The sequence below is a fragment of the Podarcis tiliguerta genome (genome assembly GCF_965153285.1).
Source record: "Podarcis tiliguerta genome assembly, chromosome: 7".
Taxonomy (NCBI): Eukaryota; Metazoa; Chordata; class Lepidosauria; order Squamata; family Lacertidae; genus Podarcis; species Podarcis tiliguerta.
Window position 1 is genome coordinate 40675259 of NC_139540.1, and position 25070 is coordinate 40700328.

General features: G+C 40.0%; 1 protein-coding gene across 10 annotated transcripts in view; it reads left to right on the plus strand.

The window, feature by feature from the left end:
* Positions 1 to 25070, plus strand: part of CCDC178 (coiled-coil domain containing 178) — a 125269-nt gene that overhangs the window by 14984 nt on the left and 85215 nt on the right. For all 10 annotated transcript variants that reach the window (XM_083451618.1, XM_083451616.1, XM_083451613.1 and 7 more), the window contains 11 exons: positions 1241 to 1435; positions 3730 to 3950; positions 5454 to 5596; positions 8037 to 8190; positions 9575 to 9670; positions 9765 to 9901; positions 11203 to 11386; positions 13695 to 13757; positions 15770 to 15931; positions 18396 to 18509; positions 23106 to 23251. In XM_083451618.1, coding sequence (XP_083307744.1) covers positions 1241 to 1435; positions 3730 to 3950; positions 5454 to 5596; positions 8037 to 8190; positions 9575 to 9670; positions 9765 to 9901; positions 11203 to 11386; positions 13695 to 13757; positions 15770 to 15931; positions 18396 to 18509; positions 23106 to 23251 — 1615 coding nt within the window. The remainder of the gene's footprint in view (positions 1 to 1240; positions 1436 to 3729; positions 3951 to 5453; positions 5597 to 8036; positions 8191 to 9574; positions 9671 to 9764; positions 9902 to 11202; positions 11387 to 13694; positions 13758 to 15769; positions 15932 to 18395; positions 18510 to 23105; positions 23252 to 25070) is intronic.

The following is a 25070-nucleotide window of genomic DNA, read 5'->3' on the forward strand; positions in this document are numbered from 1 at the left end:
GTTGTACACATTTTATACCGTTATACTTTATCTTTTCCACGATGCTCCCTCAAATTATTTCAATACATTCTGGATCTCCTCCAGACATCTTCTGAGGTCCAAATTGGGTAAAAAGTGTGAAAGTTACAGCCTCAAACTATTACATTGAAGAGGTGCAAAATTCATTCTGTTGACTGTTGTTTTAAACTGCAAAATACGGCAGGAAATTTGGCAGAGAAGTGTTAACCCAAGGACTGAAGCATTATTGCAACAACAAAACATGTAGTCCTCATGTGATTGCCATGAAATAGCACAGCAATGGGCTTCAGCTTATAGCTATCAATATAAAGTTGCAGCACCTATCTGAATTCAGTTCTTCTGGCAGTCATACTTAATGTGCTGCTTTTTGAAAGAAGGGAAAGCCCACTTGGGACTGCAGCATATCTGGAATTCTTTAGGCACCATCTGCAGTTTCGTGTGTGGAACTGCAGCCACCTCCATTTAGTCAATTGGACCTATTCAAGCCATGGTCACTTTTTCTCTGACCCTCAGTAAATGAAACTAACTGGAAAGGAACTGCAAGAGTTCGAGGGGAAAGCAGCAGCAGTATGGTAAAGGGAGCAGAGAAGCCACGAGCATTACATAAAAGATGGGCAGAGACAGGCATTGGGATAAGGAAAGCTTTTCTCGAGGGTGAATAACAAGAAAGGAAGAGAATGGGAGAGGAGGGAATCTGAAGTAATCAGCCAGATGGGCGGGGAATGAATGAATGAATGAATGAATAAATAAATAAATAATTTCCACCATACATTTAAAGCACATGGCCTCCTGCTTCCCAGTTGCCCTAGCCATCTGCCTGAATCTAAAGGAATGAGGGAGGCAGGGGTGCATTTATTTGACATGCACCACAACCAAGGGCAACCCCCGAACCAGCTATGGAGACAGCTTTCCGTAGTTTTTAGCACATCCTTGGGGTGTGAACACAGTTAACAAACTGGTATCTGTTCAGGGCTGCCCCGAGTCACCCAGCAACTTACTGTAACAACTTCATGGTGAGTTCTGGCACCTATTTTAGGTGCATATTGTATATTGTATATTGTATAAACTGTATTTTTGTGTGCCTGGTTCTAGGACTGTGTATGTGACATACTAAAAACTTGTTAAAAATGCATCTCAGATCATGCATTTTAGATAAACCTGAAATGTGAAACAGTGCCACAAATATTTCTACACCCCCCCCCCCCTTTTTTAATTTCAAAAGATGTCCAGCCTTTAAAGCAGAAAACAACAGCTGTTCTGGCAGAGGTCACAGAATTAGTTATGAGATTAGAAGAGGAACGTAAAAGGGCTGCAGATGCTTTAAAGTTTGAGGAAAACCGCAGAAAAAAGCTATACCTAAATGCTGATATCCTGTCACGCTGGAGGCTGGAACAGCTTCCCATAGCTGTTCAAAGAGGTATGAAAATTAACCTTGTAAAGCAGGTGTGAGAAACTTTTCCAGACTTACTTGAATATGACCCCCAAAGCTCTTTGGTACCTTAGATACTAACAAATTGATTATGTGTAAGTTGTCATGGACTGCATGAGATGCATCTTGAAACTTGGGGTGGGTAGGAAACTGTGCAACTAGAAGACAATGAAATTAGAATCATAACATAACATAACAGTGGCCATTCACCAAAATCAGCTGTGTTGGTAACACAGATATCATGACATTATATGCAAACCCAAGATCTGCCAGGATGAGGGTGGTGGTGGAATAGGTTTATCTCTCATTGAGCCAGCTGAAGTCTCCCATCCTGGGTCAGCCTGAGATACATTAGTGTATGATTTCCATCCCCTCTCAGCTGGGGCTCATCTGAAGTTGGCTTAGCCAAGGCTACCTGAAAAATGGGGAGAATTATTCCTATTGGATCTTGTATTCCAGTGAGGCAAACTACCTTAACTTGGTGCCTTCTAGATGTTTTGCATTACAGCTCTCACCAGCCACAGTTCACACTACCAGTGGTGCACAAGGCAGTAAACCTTTCCCAATTGAGCTGCTTATTCATTAATGGAGCTGCACAAGATGAGTTCACAGGGTGTTGGGGAGTTGCATACATTCTGGACCATTCAGTAGGATTCAAGCAATTCAGTGTAAGAGAATCACCAAAGAACACGAAAGCAAACTAACCCTTTCCCCCAAGGTACTCTCCGTTTTATCGTTTATTTAACAAGGCAGAGTTAGGTTCTTTCCTACCCCACCATTCACCTCTTGCAGTAGAAGGTGAAGCTGCTGCTTTCCTCGATTCTTTTCTTGATTACTTCCTATTCTAAGATAGAAAATTATTCAAGTGGATGGTAAATATCTCAAGTTTTCATTGCTTTAACATTCAGGAATCAAGATGAGCAGAGGAGCCAAGGAACTCTGCTCAGAGCTATGAAATAAAAAGAGAAAGAGCAGCTTTGTTTCAAGCTTGCTTCCCAGTTGTCCATGTCTTTGCTCTCACATCTACTGATAAGGGTCATAGGTGGACAACAAGGGGAAAGAAGCAAAGGGTGGGACCCATGCCCATGTTGAATACATTCTGAGCACCACCAGCTCCCCATCCCCCGACTTGCTGTGGCATCTCTCTCACTCTCACTTATGGCAGAGGTTGGGCTATCCATGACTGCCCATGATGGTTAAGGTCACATTTAGGCATTGTATGCTCACTAGCCCAGGGGTGGGGAATCCACAGGTGTTGTTGGACTACAATTCCCATCAGCCCCAAACCAGCAGAGCCAGTGGTTTGGGATTATGGGAGTTGGAGTCCAGCAGCATTTGGAAGGCCACAGGTTCTCCATCCTTGCACTAACCCACCCAGAAGCCAAAAGGAGCCACAGATGTAGCCAATTAGGGAAGAGGGGAGATTGCCTGAGGGGAAGACTGGGACTCTTTAGATGCGTGCGGAGGAGTAGGAAAGAGGGAAGGCAACCAAGAAAGGGAGAAGTGCTGAGAGAGGTGACAAAAGAGTAATAGCCAGCTCAGAGAGGGAAAGAGTGCAGACGTAGGCAGCCTCTGCCAAGGCAGCTGCTTGAAGGAGGCACATGGTAAGTGGAGAAAGGGCAGGCAAAGAGTTTGCTGGAGAGCACAAGGCTAGCTGGGCAGGACAGCTTATTGGTAGCCCTGAAGGAAGAAACTCCAGCAGGACTTGAGAGACTTTCCTATAGGACAGCTACAGTGACACACAGTAGAGTAAGATGCTGCAAGGGTGCGGGGAGCTTAAGTCCTGCCCATCTACACTCCTGGATGGAACTCCACCCCAAGATGTGGCCGTTTGATGCCTCAGAACCACATACCACTGTCCAAGGTCTTCCTACTGCCTCATCCCTTAATAGTGCTGGTCCACAGGATGATGAAAGAAATATGAGCAGAAAATGAGAGTTGCCTGATGCCACAAGGAGTAGCTCTGCGTGGAAGTAGCGACTCACTTGCTCCACCCTGACATCCTGGAGCGTGAAATGGCTCCCTGCTGTGACAGGATGGGTTTCCACTACTCAACTAGCAAAGATGGAAGGTTTGATGTGAGGAAAGGTACCGAACTTGGTTTCTCTTTGCCAGGGGCACAATTTCAGCAGCTGTTATATGCATAGAAGGATTATGTGAGCATATATTTAATAGGAAATTGCGTAGAGATCTGACAGAGTATCAGCTGAAATTATATGTTCCGTCTTTAAATGCAGTTGTCATAATTTTGTTATACTGCATAGCTTATTTTTCTTCTGCAGAATGGGAGAAGTGTTCACGAGATATTTCAGAATTACAATGGCATTTTGAAGAAAAGAATAATCAGCTCCAGGATGCAGTAAACCAACTGACAAAAATAGAAGTAGCTAATGCAAAAGTTCTGGAGAATATAGCCTACATGAAGAAATACAGCCCTCTGCTGGGAGAAAAGCTGTCTTATGAAGGTGGTGCTATGGTACAAGTGAAAAAGATATACACACAGGTAAACAGATTAAATATTTTATTTCCCCCATGCCCAATGAGTTTAGTACATGCCCTTTTCAGAGATTTTGTTCCTGTATTATTATTACATGCCTATAATGATAAAGAGAAATGTGAAAGTACAGCACCTTTAAAAGTAGGAATCTAGAAGAGTCCTAACTTATGAAATGGAAAGGCAGATTTATTATAAAAGGTAATGTATAGATTAAGCCAAACTCTTTGAAATATATATATAACAATAAATGCTAAATTAAAAACAGACCCAACCAGAAATGGCTTTAAATTAATGGTTAAGTCCGCATTTTCTTTCAAACCAGGTATGACATTATGAAGTTAACAGTGCAGTCCTATGTTTGTCTGTGTAGCAGTAATTTCCGTGGAGTAAGTGAGTCTTCTCAGACCAGTGTGTGTAGGTTTACAGCTTAAATAGCAATTTGAAAACTATTTAAAAGAAGGTTAACTAAAAAAATGCTTGCTACTTTTAAAAGCAAAATAAAAGAAGGCAAAGTTAATGGAAGAACCGTTGTTCTCATTGGTTCTATCAAAGCGGCATTGAAACTGCTGTAAAAAATCATTAGAGAAATCATTTATAATAATTTTCTAGCACACATTGATCATGTTCATACATCACAGTAAATCTGACTTTTTGGTTTATCTTGGCTTCCTGTGAACAAGCAGAGTGTTGATGCATATAGTCTGTTCTCCCATGCCTTTGGTTAATTAAACAATCTACATACATCCTTTTAAACTGGTGTGTGTGTGTTTTTGTTCTTATGCTGTGTATTTTTTGTGATTTTATATTGTAAAGCACCCTGTTATCTTCAGATGAAAGGTGGTATAGAAATTTAATAAAACAAACAAAGCCTGTATGATTAAGCAAAGTTAGATGCAACAAAACTAAAAGCGATAAAATATGTTAAATGTTTTGATGATAGTGATCCAAACTTTATTTGATTAGTCCTCCCCAAATCACTATTTTGGGAGTGGGTAGGGATTATCTAACATAGGCACAAAGTGGAAAAGTCAAGAGGAGGACATTTGTAACTTTGCTTCTTTGAAAAGTTTATGCCACAATAAATGTGTCCATCTTTTATGTACAACAGGACTTACTGCAGTAGACTAGCACTCTCAAATTATTTAAATTAGCTATGGTTATTCACACCTTCTTAATCCATCTGCCCAAAGGAAAGAACTTTAGCCACCTTCTGTTTGGGAAAGGGGAAAATAGTTGGTTGCCTAATACTCAATAAAAGCAAGCCAGCTTCCCAAAGAGTTTTAGCTGTATGTAAATTTGCAATCCTAATTCTCATTAAACTCAGCTGAGATTATTTTTGAGTAAATGGACATAGGGTTGGATTTTAAGTCTCAGTTTTATCCTTTAAAAGGCAGCAAAGAAAAATGCAAAAGAATTAAAGAAATAACACTACACCTTTTCACAAGGAGACAAAAAAATGAGAACATTTTGAGCTTTGCACTGTCAGATTAATTTCTTTACTTTTTAAAGACCAAAACTGGATATGATGTAGTTCATGAAGAACTTGTGAAGGTGAACAGTTTGCATCAAGATCTCACAGAAGAGTGTGAAAGGGAAAGAAAGTATATGGCTGAACAAATACAAATAGCTGAGTCATTGTTGATGAGTTTAAAGTAAGCATTTTAATTTTTTGTGGTATTATTGTTGTTCAAGTTGTCTCTCTCCTTTTGTATATAGTCTACTACATTCTTTGGAAAGCTGTGTCTGATTAAGTTACTTCTTCCTTCCTCTTGTGTGCTTTACACATTCTCAGGATTACACGGATTAGGCACCAAACCACATCAGTGGCTTTTAAATGTTATGTGGTGCAGATGTGGAACACTAACATTTTGCTTTGGGGTTTAGGCTTTTGCCTTTTATTTCCAGCCTCTTGGCATTTGCAAATGTTTCACAGGAACTTAAAGTTGGGAAGGACCCAAGGGTCATCGAGTCCAACCCCCTGCAATGCAGGTATCTCAGCTAAAGCATCCATGTCAGATGGCCATCCAACCTCTGCTTAAAAACCTCCAAGGAAGGAGAGTCCACCACTTCTCATGGTGGTGCTTTAGAATAATTAAAAATGTGTTCAGTTTAGGGTTACTTAGTCCTTTTTTAAAACATCCTTTATCGCAATGCTTTCAGCAATAGTTTCATGATACCGAGGCAAGGGAAAGCTGAGTGTAGTCAGACAAGACGGCCCATTTCAAAAAAAGCTTAAGGAACTACAGAGTGAGATCCCATGGTCAGAAATACTCAAAGAGAAGGGAGTCCAAGATGGGCGGGAGTTTCTTAAAGGTGAAATATCAGAAGCATAAATGCAGACAATTCCAGCAAGAAAGGAAAGGAGCTTACAGATGAGTTGAGATTTAAGAGGGGCACGTATAAGGAACTGAAGCAAGGGAGGAGTATACATGAATAGCCATCAGTTGCAGGATGAATATCATGCTGGCCAAAGCTCAGAAGGAACACAGGCTTGGAAGAGAGGTTGAAAATAGTAATAAAAGTTTCTTTGGCTATGTTCAAAGCAAGAGGAAGAACAGACAAGTAGTAGGTCCTCTGCAAGGAGAAAACAGATAAATGCTGTTGGGTGACAGAGAAGGCAGAATCGCTCAACACCTACTTTCCCCCCTGTCTTCACCCAAAAGGAAAGCAGTGACCAACCTGGTGATAACAGAAGAAACAATGCAAGGAGGGAGCTGCACTATCTCTGTAGTCTTTTCAGCACCTCCTGAATATCTTCCTGTTCCAACAAGCATTTTAGTTAGAAATCTTTCCCAGTCTGCACTTGTATTGGAGATGCCTTTAATATTTTAATAGTTTTATCATTTGTGTGTTTGCCACCCTGGGCTCCTTTGGAACAGAAATATTTCTCTTTTATAGCAGCTATCTCTAGCCTAGGTTATAGCCCATTCCCTCAATCTGAAATTGTTTGAATTGTTTTTAGAAGTTTGCATTGTATTGTTTTATTACTAAAGATATTTTTGCCAACTTTGGATCCTTTGGGAGGAACACTAAGATAGAAATTTACAAACAAAATAACAAAAACCTCAACAATACAAAATCTTTAAAATAGTGGCTGTAGTCACATGCTGCTTCAAACCAAAGTTAATGCATGGTTTGCTACCAAGCAGCATGCTCATGCCTGCTGCTGAAAAGTTCCTGCTTCGCTCCTCCAATGCTCCTGGCTGTGCCACATTGGAAACAAAGCACAAGGCTTGGCATGTTGCATCATTCAAATCTGAGCTCATTGCGTCATTGAAACAAACCACTAGCAGTAAGTCAAGAACAACCCAGCAAGCTGCTCATTCACATTAAACCACAGTTAAGAACTGTTTGCAAATCAGGCCAGGACAAAATAGCAGCTAACTCTGCACCACCATGATTTACCAATGATGTAAAAAGTAAGGGTGGTATTCAACCAAATATTTGCTATAGCACAAGAATTAGTGCTAGTGCAAAGGGAATTCTCCCTCTCCACCCCTATGTCGCCTTCAAATCTGCTCTAGAGGTTTGGGGAAACTCCCAGAACAGGAAAGCAGAGAATGCAGAGGGGTAGGAAAGCAGAGAATGTTCCATTGTGCAAGGAGAAATCCTTACACTGTGGAACGATCTGCTTATTCCTATGTTGATTACAACCCTCTATGTTGATAGCAGATAAGCTCTTTAATCTTCCTGTTTTGCTCACTTGATCCTCTCTCATCAGCTCATCCTACCTGTCAACTTCCACTACATTATAAGAAATGTTCGTTATAACAGATCAGATTGCTAGCAGAAGTGTTTCTTAACTAAGTGGCTGATGGTTAACTTACACAAATTATGCTCCTAGGAGGGAAGAGGCTAAGACTGTACTTCTAAGTACATATAACTCAGTGGGGCTTACACCTAAGTAAACATAGGATCATGTTGCATATTAGAATTTGAAAAATGAAACAGATCTAGTGCTGCTAAATGGGCAGTGGAATGGGGTGAGATGTCTGAGAAAACCTGATTATTCTGACTGGTTTGATAATATTTTGTTAATAAACAGCTTCTTTAGTTGGCCAGATGGATAATTTGATTCTTGCCTCTTCTTAGGAAAGAGCTTAAAGATGCTGAATTCATTGCCGATGATTTCAGTTACAAGTTAAAAGCAAAAATGGAAGCAGTATCACACAGTAAAAAACTTCTTGAAGAATTAAACAAGAAAGAAGCAAAGACAAAGGCTGATTTAAAAACTTGGCACGATAAAGTGAGTTTTTTTGAATATTTATATGCAAGCAAATAAATCCTCTAGAAGTGAATGCTACATGAAGTCCTTAACACTGTGTCTATTGAAATGTTAAGTGTCCTGTAATAAGTCAAATAAATGCAAATGTTATCTAGTTAAGTAAAAAAATGTTTGATAGATTTTTAAAAATAATACTGTCCAGCTTGCCAGACCCTCAGGGTCAGCAGCAGGCATGCTTGGACATCTGTTGGCACCTACACATCTGAATAGGACTCACTGTGCCTAATTTCAGCCTCTTCTGCAGTAGGTGTTAGTGGGCTCCACCAATAGTGCTGCCATCAACTAGAAGTCCTTTTTGCACTGCTAATGAGCAGCACACTGCCACTGGCCACCTCCATATCCTTACCCTGGGGTTTCTGTATGCATCCCATTTGAGTTGGGTAGCTGCTATTTTTTCCCCCCCATCACACACTATAGCAGAGTGCCCATAGCAGTGTTGTTATATTAGATGTACCAGAGTATTGGATTGCAGGCAGATACAGATGGCAGCTGCCTGGTGCTGAACACTTGATCAGATTCAACAGAAAGTGCACCAGCACTGGGAAATAACACTTAGAATCATAGATCCATGCAATTGTATAGTTGGACAGTGCCGGGGGGCACCATTAACACTAAGCCTGGCACTCAAGCCTGGCCCTGACCCTAGCCCTGGCCCTAGAAATTGCTTTCGTCCTATTCTCCAAAACAATGCTGGTGCCTGTGCTGTTACAAAGGCATACTAAGAATCCTATAAAGTTCTTTTTTGTGACCTCTGCAAAAAAAGTGGTTCACATTTATGTTCATTTTAAAATGGCTGCAAAACTGGATTTATTTTCCTTTTCCTCTCTTAATTTCCTTTTTTATGTTAGTTTGCCCTTTTCACTTTTTTGTTTAATATGTTATGTTTAATATGTTTTGGCCATTTAAAATGTTGATTTTAGGCCCTCATGAGAACTGGGGCAAGCTTTCCTTTTTAGAAGTATAGACTGAAGACATTTACATTGTGCCTTCATCCCACTCACTGACACAATGCACTTGTTTATTCTGGTTTGGAAGTTCCACTAGCCTGTAGCAGGGTAGTTAGGAGCTGTCAAATTTTTCATTTGCATCGACAGACAGAACAGGGCCCAAGTATTTTTTATATATATTTTTTGTGACGGGATGGAAAAGAAAACATATTTATAACTATGATATAAGCAGCAAATACTATCTTTTCACTAAATATAGCACTATACTGCTCCAAAGCTATAACTGAGGCGCTGAAACTACATTTTCAAGATTTTAACAAGAAATTTTACTATGATGAAAATTTACAATGTTGCAATTAAATGCTGAATGAGCAATTAAACTATCTTTTTAATGTTAGGTAAGGCGGATGACTCTGAAAATTACTGCTCAGGAAAATGAGAACAAAGGTTTAATGACTGAATATTTAGAGGAGAAGAACATTGTGGAAACATCAGTAAGCTTAAAAAACACATACAAATTAACATGTTTTTGAGTCCATGTGTTGCAGAATTTTCATAATGTTCATCATATTCTATAATATTTCCTAGCAAGCCAATCAGAACTCTGATCTAAGCAATATGAAAAAAAGACTTAGGCATCTTCTTGATGAAATACTCAAAACACAGACAGAAAACAAACGTCTTCATGATGAAAATGGAAAATTTGCGCAAAAATTCAGAGAAAGGTAAATGAAGTGGTTAATAATTGATAGACTTTCAATTAGGCTTCAAGCCAATTGAGTTGGATGTTTGGTTTCGTTGATTTTATTATTATTATTATTCTTACTGAAACCAGTGGAACATTCAATTTAATCTAAAGCATTTTACACATATAAGGGAATGGGGAAATCCCACATCCACGCACAGTTATTGCTGTCCTGTTCATAGCTCTTAGTTACTTTGCTCCTTGGTCCATCTTGATTCTTGAATGTTAAATGAGATGAGATTATAACTGCTCACTTGAATAGCTTCCTGCTTAGAATTGATGGCCAGTTGCCTGATCCAGCGTGGCTTGTATGTTAAATGAGATGAGATTATAACTGCTCACTTGAATAGCTTCCTGCTTAGAATTGATGGCCAGTTGCCTGATCCAGCGTGGCTCGGGCATGCTGCAGGCCCTGTGGTGAGTGCTACCCAGCATTTTGTCACCCCCCTCAGTGGTGACACTGGGGGTAGCCCACCCCCATTGCACCCCCTTCCTCTGCCCCTGGCTGGATCAACCATATTTCTCGCAGGAATCTCAACCACACAGCTGGCCCCTGCCGACAGCATCTTTAAACTTGCTGACCAACAGTGGATGGGTAGTAAGTTCAGGTCCACTGGAAAGGACTTTACCAGTCCTATGATCAGTGTTTTCCAAGCACCAAGCATAGGGCTGGAGAATCCCCTTTTGCTGCTGTTTCCAAGCACCCATCAACCAGATGACCATCAAGCACTGCACAATGGACTTTGCCTATCCTTCTCAAGTCAAAATATGGATCCAGACCTTGAATGATCTATTAACATAACATTTTACAGAAACTTTTGTAAACCCACTATAGATTATCATGTGATTACTGTGAAAAGAGCAAGATTATATCATTCAATTCTGATTTTTTTCTGAATTTAATCTTTCAAAAAACTCATCATAGGAAGCTGAGAGTTATTTCATACATACAATGGGTTCTAGTGTAACTAGAGTAGTGATAAGCAGTTGTAATTGTGATATGTCTAATCATCAGTGCTGTTTGTCAGAATCAAATGGTTGGCACATCCGTGGAATGCTTGGGTTTGTGTGAGCAATCATTAAACTTTATTTCATCACCCGGAACACAGTGAAGTATTTCCGTAAGATAGACACAGGAGTTTAAAAAATCAGTGCCATCCCCATACAGAAGTGAAGTAAAATTAAGCATACCCCACCCCCAAAATCCTCAGAGAGGTTCAACCTGTAATAAACTGTTGAATATGTGTTAATGTTGTAAGGTTTTCGGTTTTTATTTAACAGTTCAAGAAAGAGGATGGCATATCAATCAGAAATTCAGGTTTTAAGGAAAAATATTCGCAGATTGGAAGATCATTTAAAAAAGGTCAATCAAGAACTTTATTCAACTGAATTGGCTTATGATGAAGCCAGATCAAAACTGGACGAAGTGGAATATAGCCTTACAAAAGAAAAATCACGTTTCAAGGTTGTAAAAGTTATTCAATTATTATGATATTTTAATTATTTGAAGATGTGAAATGACTGACTAGAATGTTTCTGTGCATGTCAATTAATCTATTTAGCATCACCCTGCCATATTATTTGCAATATTTAAAGCTTGATGTAGCTTTTAAGTTCTTTAGGCCTAAATAAAGCAACTGTGAGCCAGGTTTCCCAACTCCTTTGTTTGCCATTATAGCTATGACTTTAATATCAGCTTGATATGCAGAATTTAGTACTGTAGATTATAATGTTTATATCCATGCTGTGTAAAGCTCCACCTGCTATTTTCTACAGCTCAAGATGCTGTTAAAGTACAGAAGCATGCCAAGTCCTATTTTATGACTAGTTGGCAACCCTACTCTAAACTTTTCCCGTGCATCAAATTGTTTGTAAACCTATTTAGCAATTTATAACAGCAGGTATCCCAGTTCAGTTAGAGAAGCCTGTGCATATAAGCAACCGTTTGGGTCCATTACTAATACAGAAGCATATAGCAGTGTTCATCCAAGCCTTGTTGAACTGGCTGGATGTGGATTTAAGTGGACATAGATATACCATATTTTTCATCCCATAGGACGCTCCGTCCCATAGGACGCACTTGGTTTTTTGGGGGGAAATAAAGGAACATTTTTTTTCCTTTATTTCCCCCCCAAAACCAGGTTGGGGAACAGCGGTATGGCGGTGCTCCGCCTCCCCGCTGTCCCCCGAGCTTGTGGGGCTGGCACTGGGGAGAAGCGTGCTTCTCCCCAGCACCAGCCTCCAAACCAGGTCAAGGTACAGCGGGATGGCGGCGCTGCGCCTCCCCGCTGTCCCCCGAGCTTGTGGGGCTGGCCAATGTCTGCCCGAAGCGCGGGGTGCTCTGCTTCAGCGTGCCCCGTGCTCCGTGCAGCAGGCTGCTATCTGCAGCCTAGGGAGCCCTGCGGGAACTCCCGCGGGCTCCCCAGGCTTGCTGATAGCTTCCTGAAGCCTGGAGAGCAAGTGGGGTTGGTGCGCACCGACCCCTCTCGCTCTTCAAGCTTCAGCGAAAGCCTGTATTTGCCCCATAGGACGCACACAGATTTCCCCTTCATTTTTGGAGGAGAAAAAGTGCGTCCTATAGGGCGAAAAATATGGTATATGCATTTGCATCCAGAGGGCTAGTAAATTGTTTGTGACTTGTTTTGCAGGGGGTGGGGATGGTCAACAACAACTGGATTAGAATCAGGGATTTAATGACTACAGTTTCATGTAACTGAAAAGTAGTTTCCCAGAATGGGGAAGAGATGTCCTGCTTTTGACCACCAGAAAGAAAGGCACATACAAGCTATCTGGAACCAGTTGTACGAACTTAAAAGCCACAAGCTATTCTTTTTTGGATATTTTTTTTAAAAATCTGAAAATGAGTTATTAGTCCCTCTCCACTGGACATGCAATAGCTTTCTGGGTCCCTTTTAACTTGGCATCTTATGACTGGGGGCCCTTTTTAAAAAATATGATTTGATGCTACCTGAACTCCTATGAGATTGTGCTAGAAAACTGGAGAACTGCCTTGAGGTGGTAGCTGAGGACTCTGGGAAATGAAAACCAACCAGACAGTCCTGTTTGTGGCAAGACCTCTAATGTTGTATGACACAGTTAATTATGTAATCTGAGGTTGAAGGACAGCTCAGAGAATGAATGAGCCCAATTATTTGATATGGAGACAAGACTGGGTGTTATGATTGTCTCGAATTGAGGTTTCCCTAAAGCAGGAGTGGGGAAATTCTACCCCTCACATTTCAAGTCCGCCACCCCCCATCCACAAAGCAATGGGGTTAAGAAGCAGCTTCGGTAGGTGCCAACAGAAGCTGTATTGTAGACCTAATTGCTTCATGGTGGTGGTGGAACAAGGAGGGAAGGCAGCTGGGGAAAGGAGTATAAAGAGAAATGGGCATGGATTTGCTCATGCAAGCATATGCACATGAGTATGAGGGTGAAATGTGAAATGTCTCTGCGCCCTACCGACATTTGCCACCAGCCTTGCCCAGTTTTGACATGTAGCTCCTCACAGATTTCCCCTGAGGGAATGTAGCACCCAGAGGGGGGCAGTTTTCCCACCCTTGCCCAAATCATAAATTATTCTGTATTCCCCTTCTCTCCCTCTTCCCATGGCCACATTTTTCAAATGTCATTCTATTTCCAATTTAGTAGTTTTCTATCATTTAATTTTCAGAATATATTTTGAAATGAAATATCTAATTTATACTTGTTCTACCTGTTGTTGTTTCTTCTTATGTGTTCCTATATAATTTTTTTATCAATTTTACTTACAGAACTTAGTAGATAATGTAAAAAAACAAATCAGAGATGAAGTAAGTGCTTGGAAGCTGACCCAGGTATGGAGAATAGATTTAAATTAACCTTTTTAAGCTGTGTTTTTTGCACATCAAAATCTTTCATTTCAGATTATATGGACTTGTATTCACAAAATCAATCATGAACATGCCATGGAAGACTAAAGCATTGACTTCAGCTGTGGAGTCAATTGATTGATATCAGTTAACTAGAAAAAGTACCATAAACTTTTAAGAAGTCCTTTCCAATCTGCCCCATTCTCTGATGAATGTTGTGCACCTGAATGAATATTGTAACGACCAGTAACAATATCTGTGCTCATCTAAGTTCAAAACTCCCTGGTCTAACTTGAGACAAAGGCATCACTTCAGACTCACAATTTAACAGTAATGAATTAAGACGCTTGTTGAAAATAAAAGTAGAATCTTTAAAATGTTTTAAGTATCCTGAAGGCAAGAGCGAGGCTTGTTACATGGCCTGAGCTTTTGTTCTAATCAGAGGTGGGAAATTATGCTATCATTCACCCATCAGAGATGAGGTGTTCATCTGTCCTATTTATTCTTACATGTAGTTTTGGGGCTATCTGACAATGTCCGTATACTGTCCCTTTTCTTTTGAAACTCCCAGCATCTGAGTTACATTGCTTACTTGGCATGTTTCTTTACCCTTACACTGTCTTTGAATTTCTGGTCACATGTGCCATTTTCTGAGAACATGAGGCAGGTTTGTAGATTTGTTATGGTTTCAGAATCATACTGCCTCCCACTGTGGGGCACAGTCTGTTGCTACACAACGTGAAGATAAAGTCGCTCTATTTTGGAGTGACCTTGGCTGCAGTAATTGCCATTCCAGATGAAGTATCCAATGCCTTAATTGGTGATGTGTTACAGGATTGTCTTCAGCTTATGCAGTTAGCTGTACAAAGTGCTTGCAGCTATATGCCCAACCGTATTATTATTATTATTATTATTATTATTATTATTATTATTATTACTACCCTGCCTATCTGGCTGGGTCTCTCCAGCCACTCTGGGTGGCTTCCAGCAAAATATTAAAATACAATGATTGATAAAATATTAAAAGCTTCCCTAAACAGGGCTGCCTTCAGAAGTCTTCTAAAAGTCCAAAAGTTGTTTATTTCTTTGACATCTGATTGGAGGGCATTCCACAGGGCAGGCGCCACTACTGAGAAGGCTCTCTGCCTTCTCAACCCCGTCCCTTCTGGCTTATTAAATATAGCAGACAGGGTTTGACTGGTTAAGTCCAGAGCATGGTTACCACTTCATTGTGTGAGGTGCTGGTACCTGCTGCCTTGAAAAAGTGGTTGTCCAGCCTCTCTTAAAGAAACCAGCCCTGGACCCCTTGGGCTTTATGACTATTGACCAGTCGCAAATGCCCTTCTTGGGGAATGTGATGGAGAGAGTTATGGTGTGGCGGCTGTAAATGTTCTTGGATTACACCGACTATTTAGATCCTTTCCTATTTGGGTTCAGATCTGGCCATGGTACAGAGTTGGCCGTGTCTGCTCTGATTGATTACCTTTATAGAAAGTGGAACAAGGGGAGGGATACCTTGTTCTTGTGTCTCTGTCTTTTTGTGGCTTTCAATACCTTTAAGTCCACTGCTATTTTTCTAGAAAAAGAGGTGCCAGAACACACCACAAACACCTCCCTTGTTCTCTTATAATGGCAATGCCACCCACCTGGGAGGTGCCAAAACTGAGTTACGGTGAGTTCCAGCTGAAAAAAGCCCTGCCTTTAACCATGGTATTCTCCTGGATCAGCTCTGTGGAATAGGAATTGTGGGTAGTTCTGATCCCGCCCTGATGGTTATGCTATGGGATCTATTTTATCCCCAGTGCTCCCCAATGGGAAATGCTTGGTATGTACAGAGTCTTAGAAACGACCATGAATGTCAAAGTTACATTTTTATCCAATAAAATAAGTTCTCCCAGTTATGTATTTCTGAAGCAAACAGAGTATTGCTGGATTTCTTCCTTTGCTTTTGCATTTGAGCTACTTCAGTTTATGCATTTTCCTTCTATTATAAACAGAAAAGGGTTAAAGCACTGCGGACTGATCTAGAAAAAAAGTCGAAGGAATTTGAGAAGTTGCAAGAAAAAATTGAGAAGAAGTTAGCAGACATTGACAAGCTTGTGGCTGAACAAGAGGCACTGATGAAAAAAAATGATGAATCTCAAAAAGCATATTCTAAGGTAAGTTAAAACTGGCAGCACCACAGTGCTAACTCTTTCCCCCTTTCCTATAAAATGGGAGAACTTTGCTAAGCTTCACTGAAAGTGGAGGCATTCAAGTTGGCATTTGAATTAATATAACACACAAATCACTTGAAAGTCCAACTTTTGTTGTAACTACCGTATATACTCGAGTATAAGCCAACTTTTTCAGCACATTTTTAATGCTGAAAAAGCCCCCCTTGGCTTATACTCGAGTGAGGCAGGCGGCGGCTGTGGCGGCAGAGGGACAAGCTGCCCGAAAGGAGCCCTTTCTCGCCACTGGTCTCTCCGCCGCTGCCGCTTGCCTCTCACAAGGGCAGCCACAGGAGCTGCACTGCCCTGTGCCTCTCCCAATCACGGCTCCCATGCCTGCTCTTGCGAGCAACAGAGGCGGCGGTGGAGGGACAAGCAGCCCGAAAGAAGCCCTTTTGGGCTGCTCCTTCCTCCTCCACCACCTTTGCCACTGCCACTGTTGGCGGTGGCAGCCCGAAAGCAGCCCTTTTGGGCTGCTTGTTCTTCCTCCGCCGCTGCTGCCACTACCAGGTTTGTGGTGTGGTGAACCGGCTTATACTCGAGTCAATAAGTTTTCCCAGTTTTTTGTGCTAAAATTAGGTGCCTTGGCTTATATTAGGGTCGGCTTATACTTGTGTATATACAGTATAGTTTTAAATATAATAGTATGATATAATTTAAAATCACATGCAGAATAGCTGATAGTGCCAGTTGTAATGGTCTCTGTAAAATGAAGCACACACACAACTAATAGTATTTTCAAAATAGCATGTTAATGGCAGTGACTAATGCAGTTTGCCCTTCCCCAAGAAAAATTTAGTAGAAACAATGTGACAAAGAACAACTCATTAGTCTTTTGGAGGCTTACTGGGGGTGTGGCAAGAGTTATATATCTTTGTCTTTAACTCTATGTTTATTTTGGTTCAAAAACTTGGAAACAAAGTTCATGAAAGCATCTTCATAAGCAGATGTTAAGCCAACATTTTTTTTATTGTTCCTTATGTGGTGTTCATAAAACTATTTGCTGCACACATTTTAATTACAGATGTTATGTTATTATTATTAAAATTTCTATAACGTCCTTCTTCCAAGCATCACAGGGTAGTTTACAAAATAAATATGCACAAAAATACGCAACATAGAAACAGACAAAAACAATATTAACTAGCCAGTATAGTGGAACTGTTGAGTTTCCTCAAAGCTTGTATATTTTATTGGCAATATAGTGAAATTTTGTATTAACAGAAATTCTAAAATGTGCTTCAAACAGTTCTAATGATAGACAACCCCAGCATCACCACCAAATTGCCCTTCTTTATTAGTGATGATGTATATTAGAGGTGTGCATTAGCTTTGTGTACTTGCTGAATAATGAGGTGAATAGGGCATATTTGGTTGAGGATTTCTCATTACCAAGTCAGATTGTGCTATAAAGAATGCTTTTCAGTTCAGATCAAAGACTCCCTAAAGTTCTGAGTCACTCTGTGAACTTAAGTGCCACCAAAACACTACTTTTTTTAAAGTGACTGCTCTAATTTTAAAATAATAAATAAATACTGAAACTAGCACCCTGAGATTGAGTGGGGAGGGATATTCATTTTGACTGATAGGTCTTGGTTTTAATAATGATTTATTTTCCCAGAGCATTATGATTTGGTGGAGGGATATTGACACAAACTGTTTTTCATGTGGATCAATGCTCTTTATCCACCAGCCCTCCCACCATGCAAATCAATGGAGACATCTCCCCTCCAGGGAGAAGAGGCTGCACCCCCACAAATCAACAACATCTATGGAAAGGCTGAGGCCAACATCCACCAGTGACCATTGGAGTAATAGGATGCTTCCTGAGACATGTTCCCAAATTTAGTGCTTCCTGTGGATCCGTGCTTTCTCCCCCCCTACCATTAGCCTGTTATTACTTGTATCAAAACAGTAAAGTCTGTAATTGTGTGAGCAAACAAAACAATGGCAAGAAAGAGGAGATCAAGCTGCACCTTACATTCTCTTTGTGGGCAGTTGTACAGATAGAGATTAGAGGAAGAGGGCAAGCAGTGATAGGTATGAAGTGAGAGCACTAATGGACCTGTTTCCGAGGGCATCTTGCCAAAGGACCCCCCAAAATCCAGTGCTAGCACTGATGCAAGCAACAATCATTTGGGTCATTTGAAAGGGAGGAACCACTTTTATATGTCTACAACATACAGATCAGTGCAACTGTTTCTCTACTTAATAGTATCCTGCCATCTATCTATATAAATATGATTAAAAATGTATTACAAATAGAATTATATTGAAAGTTACCTGTAAAGAAAATAGGAATTCATGCATAAATACTGAGGTTCAAAGAAAGATGCTTAACCGTTAAGACATTGTGCATGTAACGAGTGGGATCTTATTGCCAGTTCTTTTGTCTGTTTATATTTTTCAGAAAATTGTCCAGTTGAATGAGCAGCTTCAGAAAATTGATGAAAGGGAAGCAAAAAAATTTAAAGAGCTAGAAGCACAGAAGAAACATTTCCAGACCTTATTAAATGATGCACAGGTGAATGTCTTAATATTAGCACTAACAGGTTCTATTTACATTAGATTACCATTCTTTGATGGTTTACTCTGAAAAGCTAGCTTGTACTTTCTGTTCAGTTACTTTGGCTACACACGGAATTTCTATATGCAGACTTTTTCACTTCATGCTGAAACTAACTTAACAGGTCCATTGCCTTGGAATGAGGCAAAGGGCAAAGAGAATTATATTGGGGTCACTGAGAAGCCCTTCTTTATTTGCCATTCCAGCTCTTATTGCTTTGAGGGCTTTAGAAAAGGAAGGGCGAAAATCAAAATAAGGAATAAAAGGGGTCCATCATAGAAATAGCCTGCTGATTGCACCTTTGCACAGCAGATGGCATCTTTTTGTAAATTATGGTGTATGTTTACTATAATAGTTACAAGTTGCCTCTGCTACCAAGGAATCATTTTGGCTTTTGTTACTGAACATTTCATTTATATAAATGTGCTTTTAACGATAGGCCTGTGTACAAAAATGTCTTATTTGCATTATTATTTATTCCATTGATATTGATGGAAAATAGTAAGGAGAAATTATTAAGTTCATATAGTTAAGCCGGTTGGTTAGAAGCTTTTTTTTATTAATGAAAGCAGTGAGTTTTTTGGGGTTTTTGTTTACAATTATGCTCTGCCCACAGTCCGCAGTAAATTCTTCTCAAGTACTTAGATTTGAAAGCATATTAGGAACCAGGCTTATTGTAGATTGTTTCCAGGTTTTATAAATATTATACAATATCTAATACCAGCATGCAATGAAAAACTTGCAGTAAATCTGTTGATTTGTTAAAGGATTTTACAAATGGGTACAGGAACAGGATGAGCACCGAGATTCTGTGCAGTTCCTTACTAACACATTTGGAGAGATTGCTCAAAAAGACTAAAGGATATATTTGGGAATGCATTACTCGGAAAGCAGGGATCTAGCCAGTTCAAGAATGTGATTTCAATATCTCTTGTACCCAGACAATCTAAATTAGGATAATTTATATTATCCTAATAGCTAATGATAGGTAGTGGATAGAGTGTTGCAGTTGGAGTTAGGAAACCTACATTTATTTCTGTGATTGGTCATGAAACTTATTGGCTGACCTTGGGCCAATCTATGTGCAACTGCTCTTGCAGACAGTTAAGAACCTTCAATGTGTGTGTAATGCAGTTGTTACATTTGCTCCGTTAAAATATTTACACTGGATGCAGATTTATTTCTAGGCCCTTGTCCCAAGTCCTAGTATTTTTGCTTGTTATCAGACTCGCCAATCATTCAGGTTCCATACATTGAATAATTGTGCCAATTAATTGATTAAAGTTGCAGCTGCAATAAATCTGTTCAGATTTGTACATGCACACCCCAGTGGTCCACAGTGCCATGTTCTTGTATTTACTTGAGTGCCTGGCTACCCAGCAGATGGCATTATCATCTTTGACATTGTCATGCTCCAGGAGTGATGGGGTAGCCTGAAACCATGCTGACCTCCCACCCTCCTCAGTGGGGACAGTTTGAAAAAGGATCCTGGATTTATTCTCTCTCTCTCCCAAGCAGATGCTTCCTGCTGTGACAGTTACATTACTGATTATCTGTTTGGCACTGTGCATGTGATTCCCAGTTTAGTTTCAGAAACTGCATATGCAGCATCATTTAGTATATGTGGTTCTTTATCCGATGGGTCTTTGTGCACCAGGAGTAGGGAAAATGACAGTCTTTTTCATGTATCCATTCATAATACATAGTGGTGGTAGTAACTTGCAAAGTTAGTTGTCTGGATAGGCTCCTGCTGCTTAAGGAAGTTGTTTTGTAATATTCCATTTTATTTTGCTAATTTTCCTGAATAAAATGTACATTCTATAATTGATCTCCTTCACAATGTTTTTATTTTGAAATATTTTAGGTATTTTAGTTTCCTCTTAATTATGTTTCTTTGAATGTTTACTTTATATTTGTCTTCCTTCAGTAATGTTTCAACCTGGGTTGTTTTATTTGCTGTTTTAATGTAGGTTGAAAACTGCTTAGAGATCCCCCCCCCCTTTATAAATATAAAGCAGAATAGAAATGAAAATAACAAGAGGTAGTAGTGGTCTGCTCCATCCCATTTCCATATTCATCTGTGATGGTTTCCTAAATCCATGTTGAAATCAACGTTGTTTGTTGGCATCCATCAGTCTCGGGAGACAGCCTCAGGGTGAAGTCAAACTGTTGGAAAGTTACAGCTGTTGAGACCAAAACAACAGAGACATGTTTCATTGCAGATGGGGCAGAAAAGAAGGCATCCGGTTGTGCTGCAGCAGATGCATCATGGTGTTTATTATCTCTGCACTCCCCCAGTGGTCATTCTTCCTCTGGTCATTCCTCAGATGAAAGTACACACCATCTTCAGTTAACCTGAAGGCATATAAGAGCACCAGGGATACATCAAAGAGAGTTGGGGCGAGAACACAGCCACTTCACACCACTCTTTATAGGGAAAGCATCCGAAGATGTCCTGCATGTTCTTGTGGAAGGACACAATCATCTTGTGAAGCTTAGGGGCATCTATCCTCACATCATTTCTCCTGCAGCTGGCACAGTGAGAAAATCATGTTGACTGTTGACCTCTGAGCTCTGAAGCTGCATTGTGATTCAGGATAGACCCTGTCAGCAAGTGACTGTAATCTGTTGAAAACTACATTGGCAAAGGCTTTTCCCACAGTACTCAATAGGGAGATTCCAGTCACAGTGGTCACCTTTTTCCTTTTAGAGGGGTCACAGTGCTGGAGTCACTCATGTCTTGTGGCGCAGACCCTTGTTCCCAACACTGCAAGAGGAGGCCATGGAGGCGTGTCACAAGGGAGGAACTGAAGCCACCTTTCAGCACTCCTATTGGGATTCTGTCTTGTCATGGGGCTTTACCACATGCCTGAGAGTTGATGGTATTCTTCAGCTTGTCAAGGGAGGGAGGGACATCATTCTCTTCCAAAAGAGGCAGGGTATGGATACAGTCAATTGCTATGTCAGAGACCATGTTTTCCTGCAAGTACAGTACTTGAGAGTGCTCTGCCCATCGCTTCATCCACTTGCTACTGCTGTGATGATCTTTCCAGACAAGGTTTTCAGTGGTGCAATTTTCCTGACTGTTGGCCCAAAGGCTTTCTTCATGTCTTTGTACACTTGCAAGTGTTGCCAATGTCAGCAGCGAGTTGAATGCTTTAGCCAGTTGTTATTTTACACCATCTGGCAATCCGCTGGGCCTCATTCCTTGCCTTTCTCAGTGTAACAATTGTCTTTTTGCAGGGCGCACACTTGTAGTTCACAAGAGCCTTGCACTTTGTGCAATAACAGTCTCCATGCCCTCAGACCAGTCAGGGAGCTGTTGCTCTCTTTAGCCAAGGATATATTTGTGTTGTAGATTGCCTCTTTGCTGTGTTCCACCTTGTTTCTACACTAAGTCTGGGGTAGTTCAGTAGAGCTTCTTCGATGCAATAGGAGAAGAGTTCACAAAGTTCAAGTGTGACTCTTCTGGAAGTGTAAATAATAATTTAATGTATTTCCTTTGAAAATACAAATTGTATAGATGTGTGTTTTATTTAAGTTTCTTGAATTATACAAAACAGTAATATTACAAACAATAACAGGAGTGTAGCTATATTATTTCTAAACTCACTTTGGAACTTTCTCAGCAGGAGATGCAGATCAATTCAGTCCATGTCAAAATTCCTCAAGCATCCCTAGCTTCTGCATTCCAGTCATCTCCACTGGATTTTGACATTTGACTATCAGCCTATGATCTTTCATTAGATTATCCCATAATCACAGAAACAAGAGGAGTTGAAGATAATAAAGTTTCCTATAACTATCATCAAAATGCATACATGTATAAAGACTTTTGTTTAAACAAAGATAGCAAAAGAATAGTGGACCTGTTGTGATCATCTGTAGTGCCAGTATCATTTAATTCATGCAGAATTCTGCTTTAACATGAGGGTGTCCTTTGACTCTTTTCTTTGTTCTGTGATCTAATGTAGCAGCAGCATTCACATAGCCTGTTAGAACAATCCTGCAAGATTGGTCCGTATTATCATAACCCTATTGCAGTTGATGGAGCTGAGACTGAGATATAGTGGCTTGCCTAAGAACATTTCGCAAATTTGTGGCAGTCATGATACTTGAACTGGAATTCAAAGCTTCACAGCTTACATTCAGAACCCTCCACACTACACCAGCTTTCATCATATTTAATAACATAATCAATGTAAAGACTAATGTATTTTGTACATGAGAACATGACTGAAAAGAGCATGTGTATTATTGAGAAAGGGATGTTGAGCAATGTGCTGATGTTTAAAAACATATTTTGGGAGTCTTAGAATTCTGGTTGTCAGTTCATAAAACACACTTGGGAACAGTAACTTTGATGTACAAGTTTGTGCCTTTACAGAAAAGGCATTATTCTACTTGCACTAAATGTTTCAACTGCACTTCCAAAAACAGTTCTATTTCTTGGGTATGCAATTTCATGCATCGTCGCACATAATTGTGCACTTAAAACACAATATCAGGATATCTTCCCAACTTCAGAAGTGTATGTATATTTTTAATTTTCAGGTGAAATATTTAGATATTTCGACCCAGCTTGATGAAGTCAACAGAAATATTACAAAATTCCAAGATGAAATGAATAAAGTAGCTGAAATGAGCAAAGTAAAGGAAAAACAGCTGGCTAACATAGAGACAAAGGTAATAGTGTTAAGGTAAGACACTACATTTCAATAAAGTACTACATAAATTTAGTATAAATAATGAACACAATATTGATGTATTACTAATACCATATTATCTGAAGAGAACATAACAATATTTCTCAATAAATATGGAGTATTTTTCATATTTCATGGAAAAGTAGAAAAGGTTCATGATGAATATTCTTGTCCTGTAAAGTGTATTTTAGGCATTATAATTGCATGCCCCAACCTAATAAAATTCATGGTCAGTTGCATCTTTAATTAGTTGAAAATAATTCATTTTGTTTGTTTCTTTGGGTAAAGAAGTGTGAGTTTTCATTTCCTGGGACTGATAAATTCTAACATGAAAACAGAAAAGGTTCTGTTCAGCTAAATATATGGCAGGCCATGGAAGCCTTGAATAACCATATGCTGCAATAGGCTTGATCTTTAGGGTCAAAGTAGGAAAAGAGAAAAAAAGATTTTCTGCCAAGGAATTTTGGAGTAACCTCACATAAGATGGCGCTTATGGAAAGAATTACTTGTCTCATGCACAACTCATGTTAAAAGTAGCTCCTTGACTTACTATCTCATAAATAATTGGTCTAATGTAGAAAATCCTGAGTTGGTTTATAAAAAAAACATTGCTGACATTTAATAATAATAATGAAATAAGTTCTCTGTAGAAGTAAAACAGCATTGCTATAAAAGCTGGTATTGAAATCCAAGAATGAAACAACAACAAAACAGGCTACGGACAAGAGGATATTAGGACAAGGCACACAATTTACAAACTGAAGCATATATCATGGTAGATCAAAGCAACAGAACTATAACAATACCTGAAGCAAATTTGAGTGACTGAAACTGTTTAGGGGGCTTAAAAAAAATTATGTCCCATGTCTCTGTGTAACACAGACCTAAAACTAAAGTGGTATGGATTGATTCTTTGACCTCTCAACTGACTTATTTTATTTTAATTTATGCATGATTATTATCTCCCATATCTTCCCCAACCATTCCACATGAGAGGGTAGGTTTGATTGCCTACATTAACATGCCAAGGGACCTTTTTGCAGCTATCAAATTGCTAAGAAGATCCTTGTGAAGATACAATGCACAACCTGCTTCCAACTAGTGGAAGAAGATGAGCTTTTCAACAGGGCATTTCAAAGTGTCACCACATTTCCATAATACACCTGGACAACTCTGTACTCCCACCGTAAGCAGGCGAAAGTACCCACTCTCCCACACCTATCCAGTACTAAAGGGTGTAGTGCAGGAAGGTTTTATGTAATCTTAATTGGTGTGAGATACCATCATACAGGGATGCGGGTGGCACTGTGGTTTAAAGCACAGAGCCTAGGGCTTGCTGATCAGAAGGTTGGCAGTTCGAATCCCCGCGACAGGGTGAGCTCCCGTTGTTCAGTCCCAGCTCCTGCCCACCTAGCAGTTTGAAAGCACGTCAAGGTGCAAGTAGATAAATAGGTACCGCTCCAGTGGGAAGGTAAACGGTGTTTCTGTGCACTGCTCTGGTTCGCTAGAAGCAGCTTGGTCATGCTGGCCACATGACCCAGAAGCTGTCTGCGGACAAACGCCAGCTCCCTCAGCCTATAGAGCGAGATGAGTGTTTCCACAACCCCAGAGTCGTCCGCGACTGGACCTAATGGCAGGGGTACCTTTACCTTTACCTTTACCATCATACAACTCATTATCTTATATTGAATTGAAAGCCTAATGGTACAAACTGGTTGATGACTTCTTTTGCAACTTTAAATGCAAATAATGTTATGTTATTTATTAAGAAACCCATAGAAAAAGATCTTTCTTATAAAATAATGTAACCTAC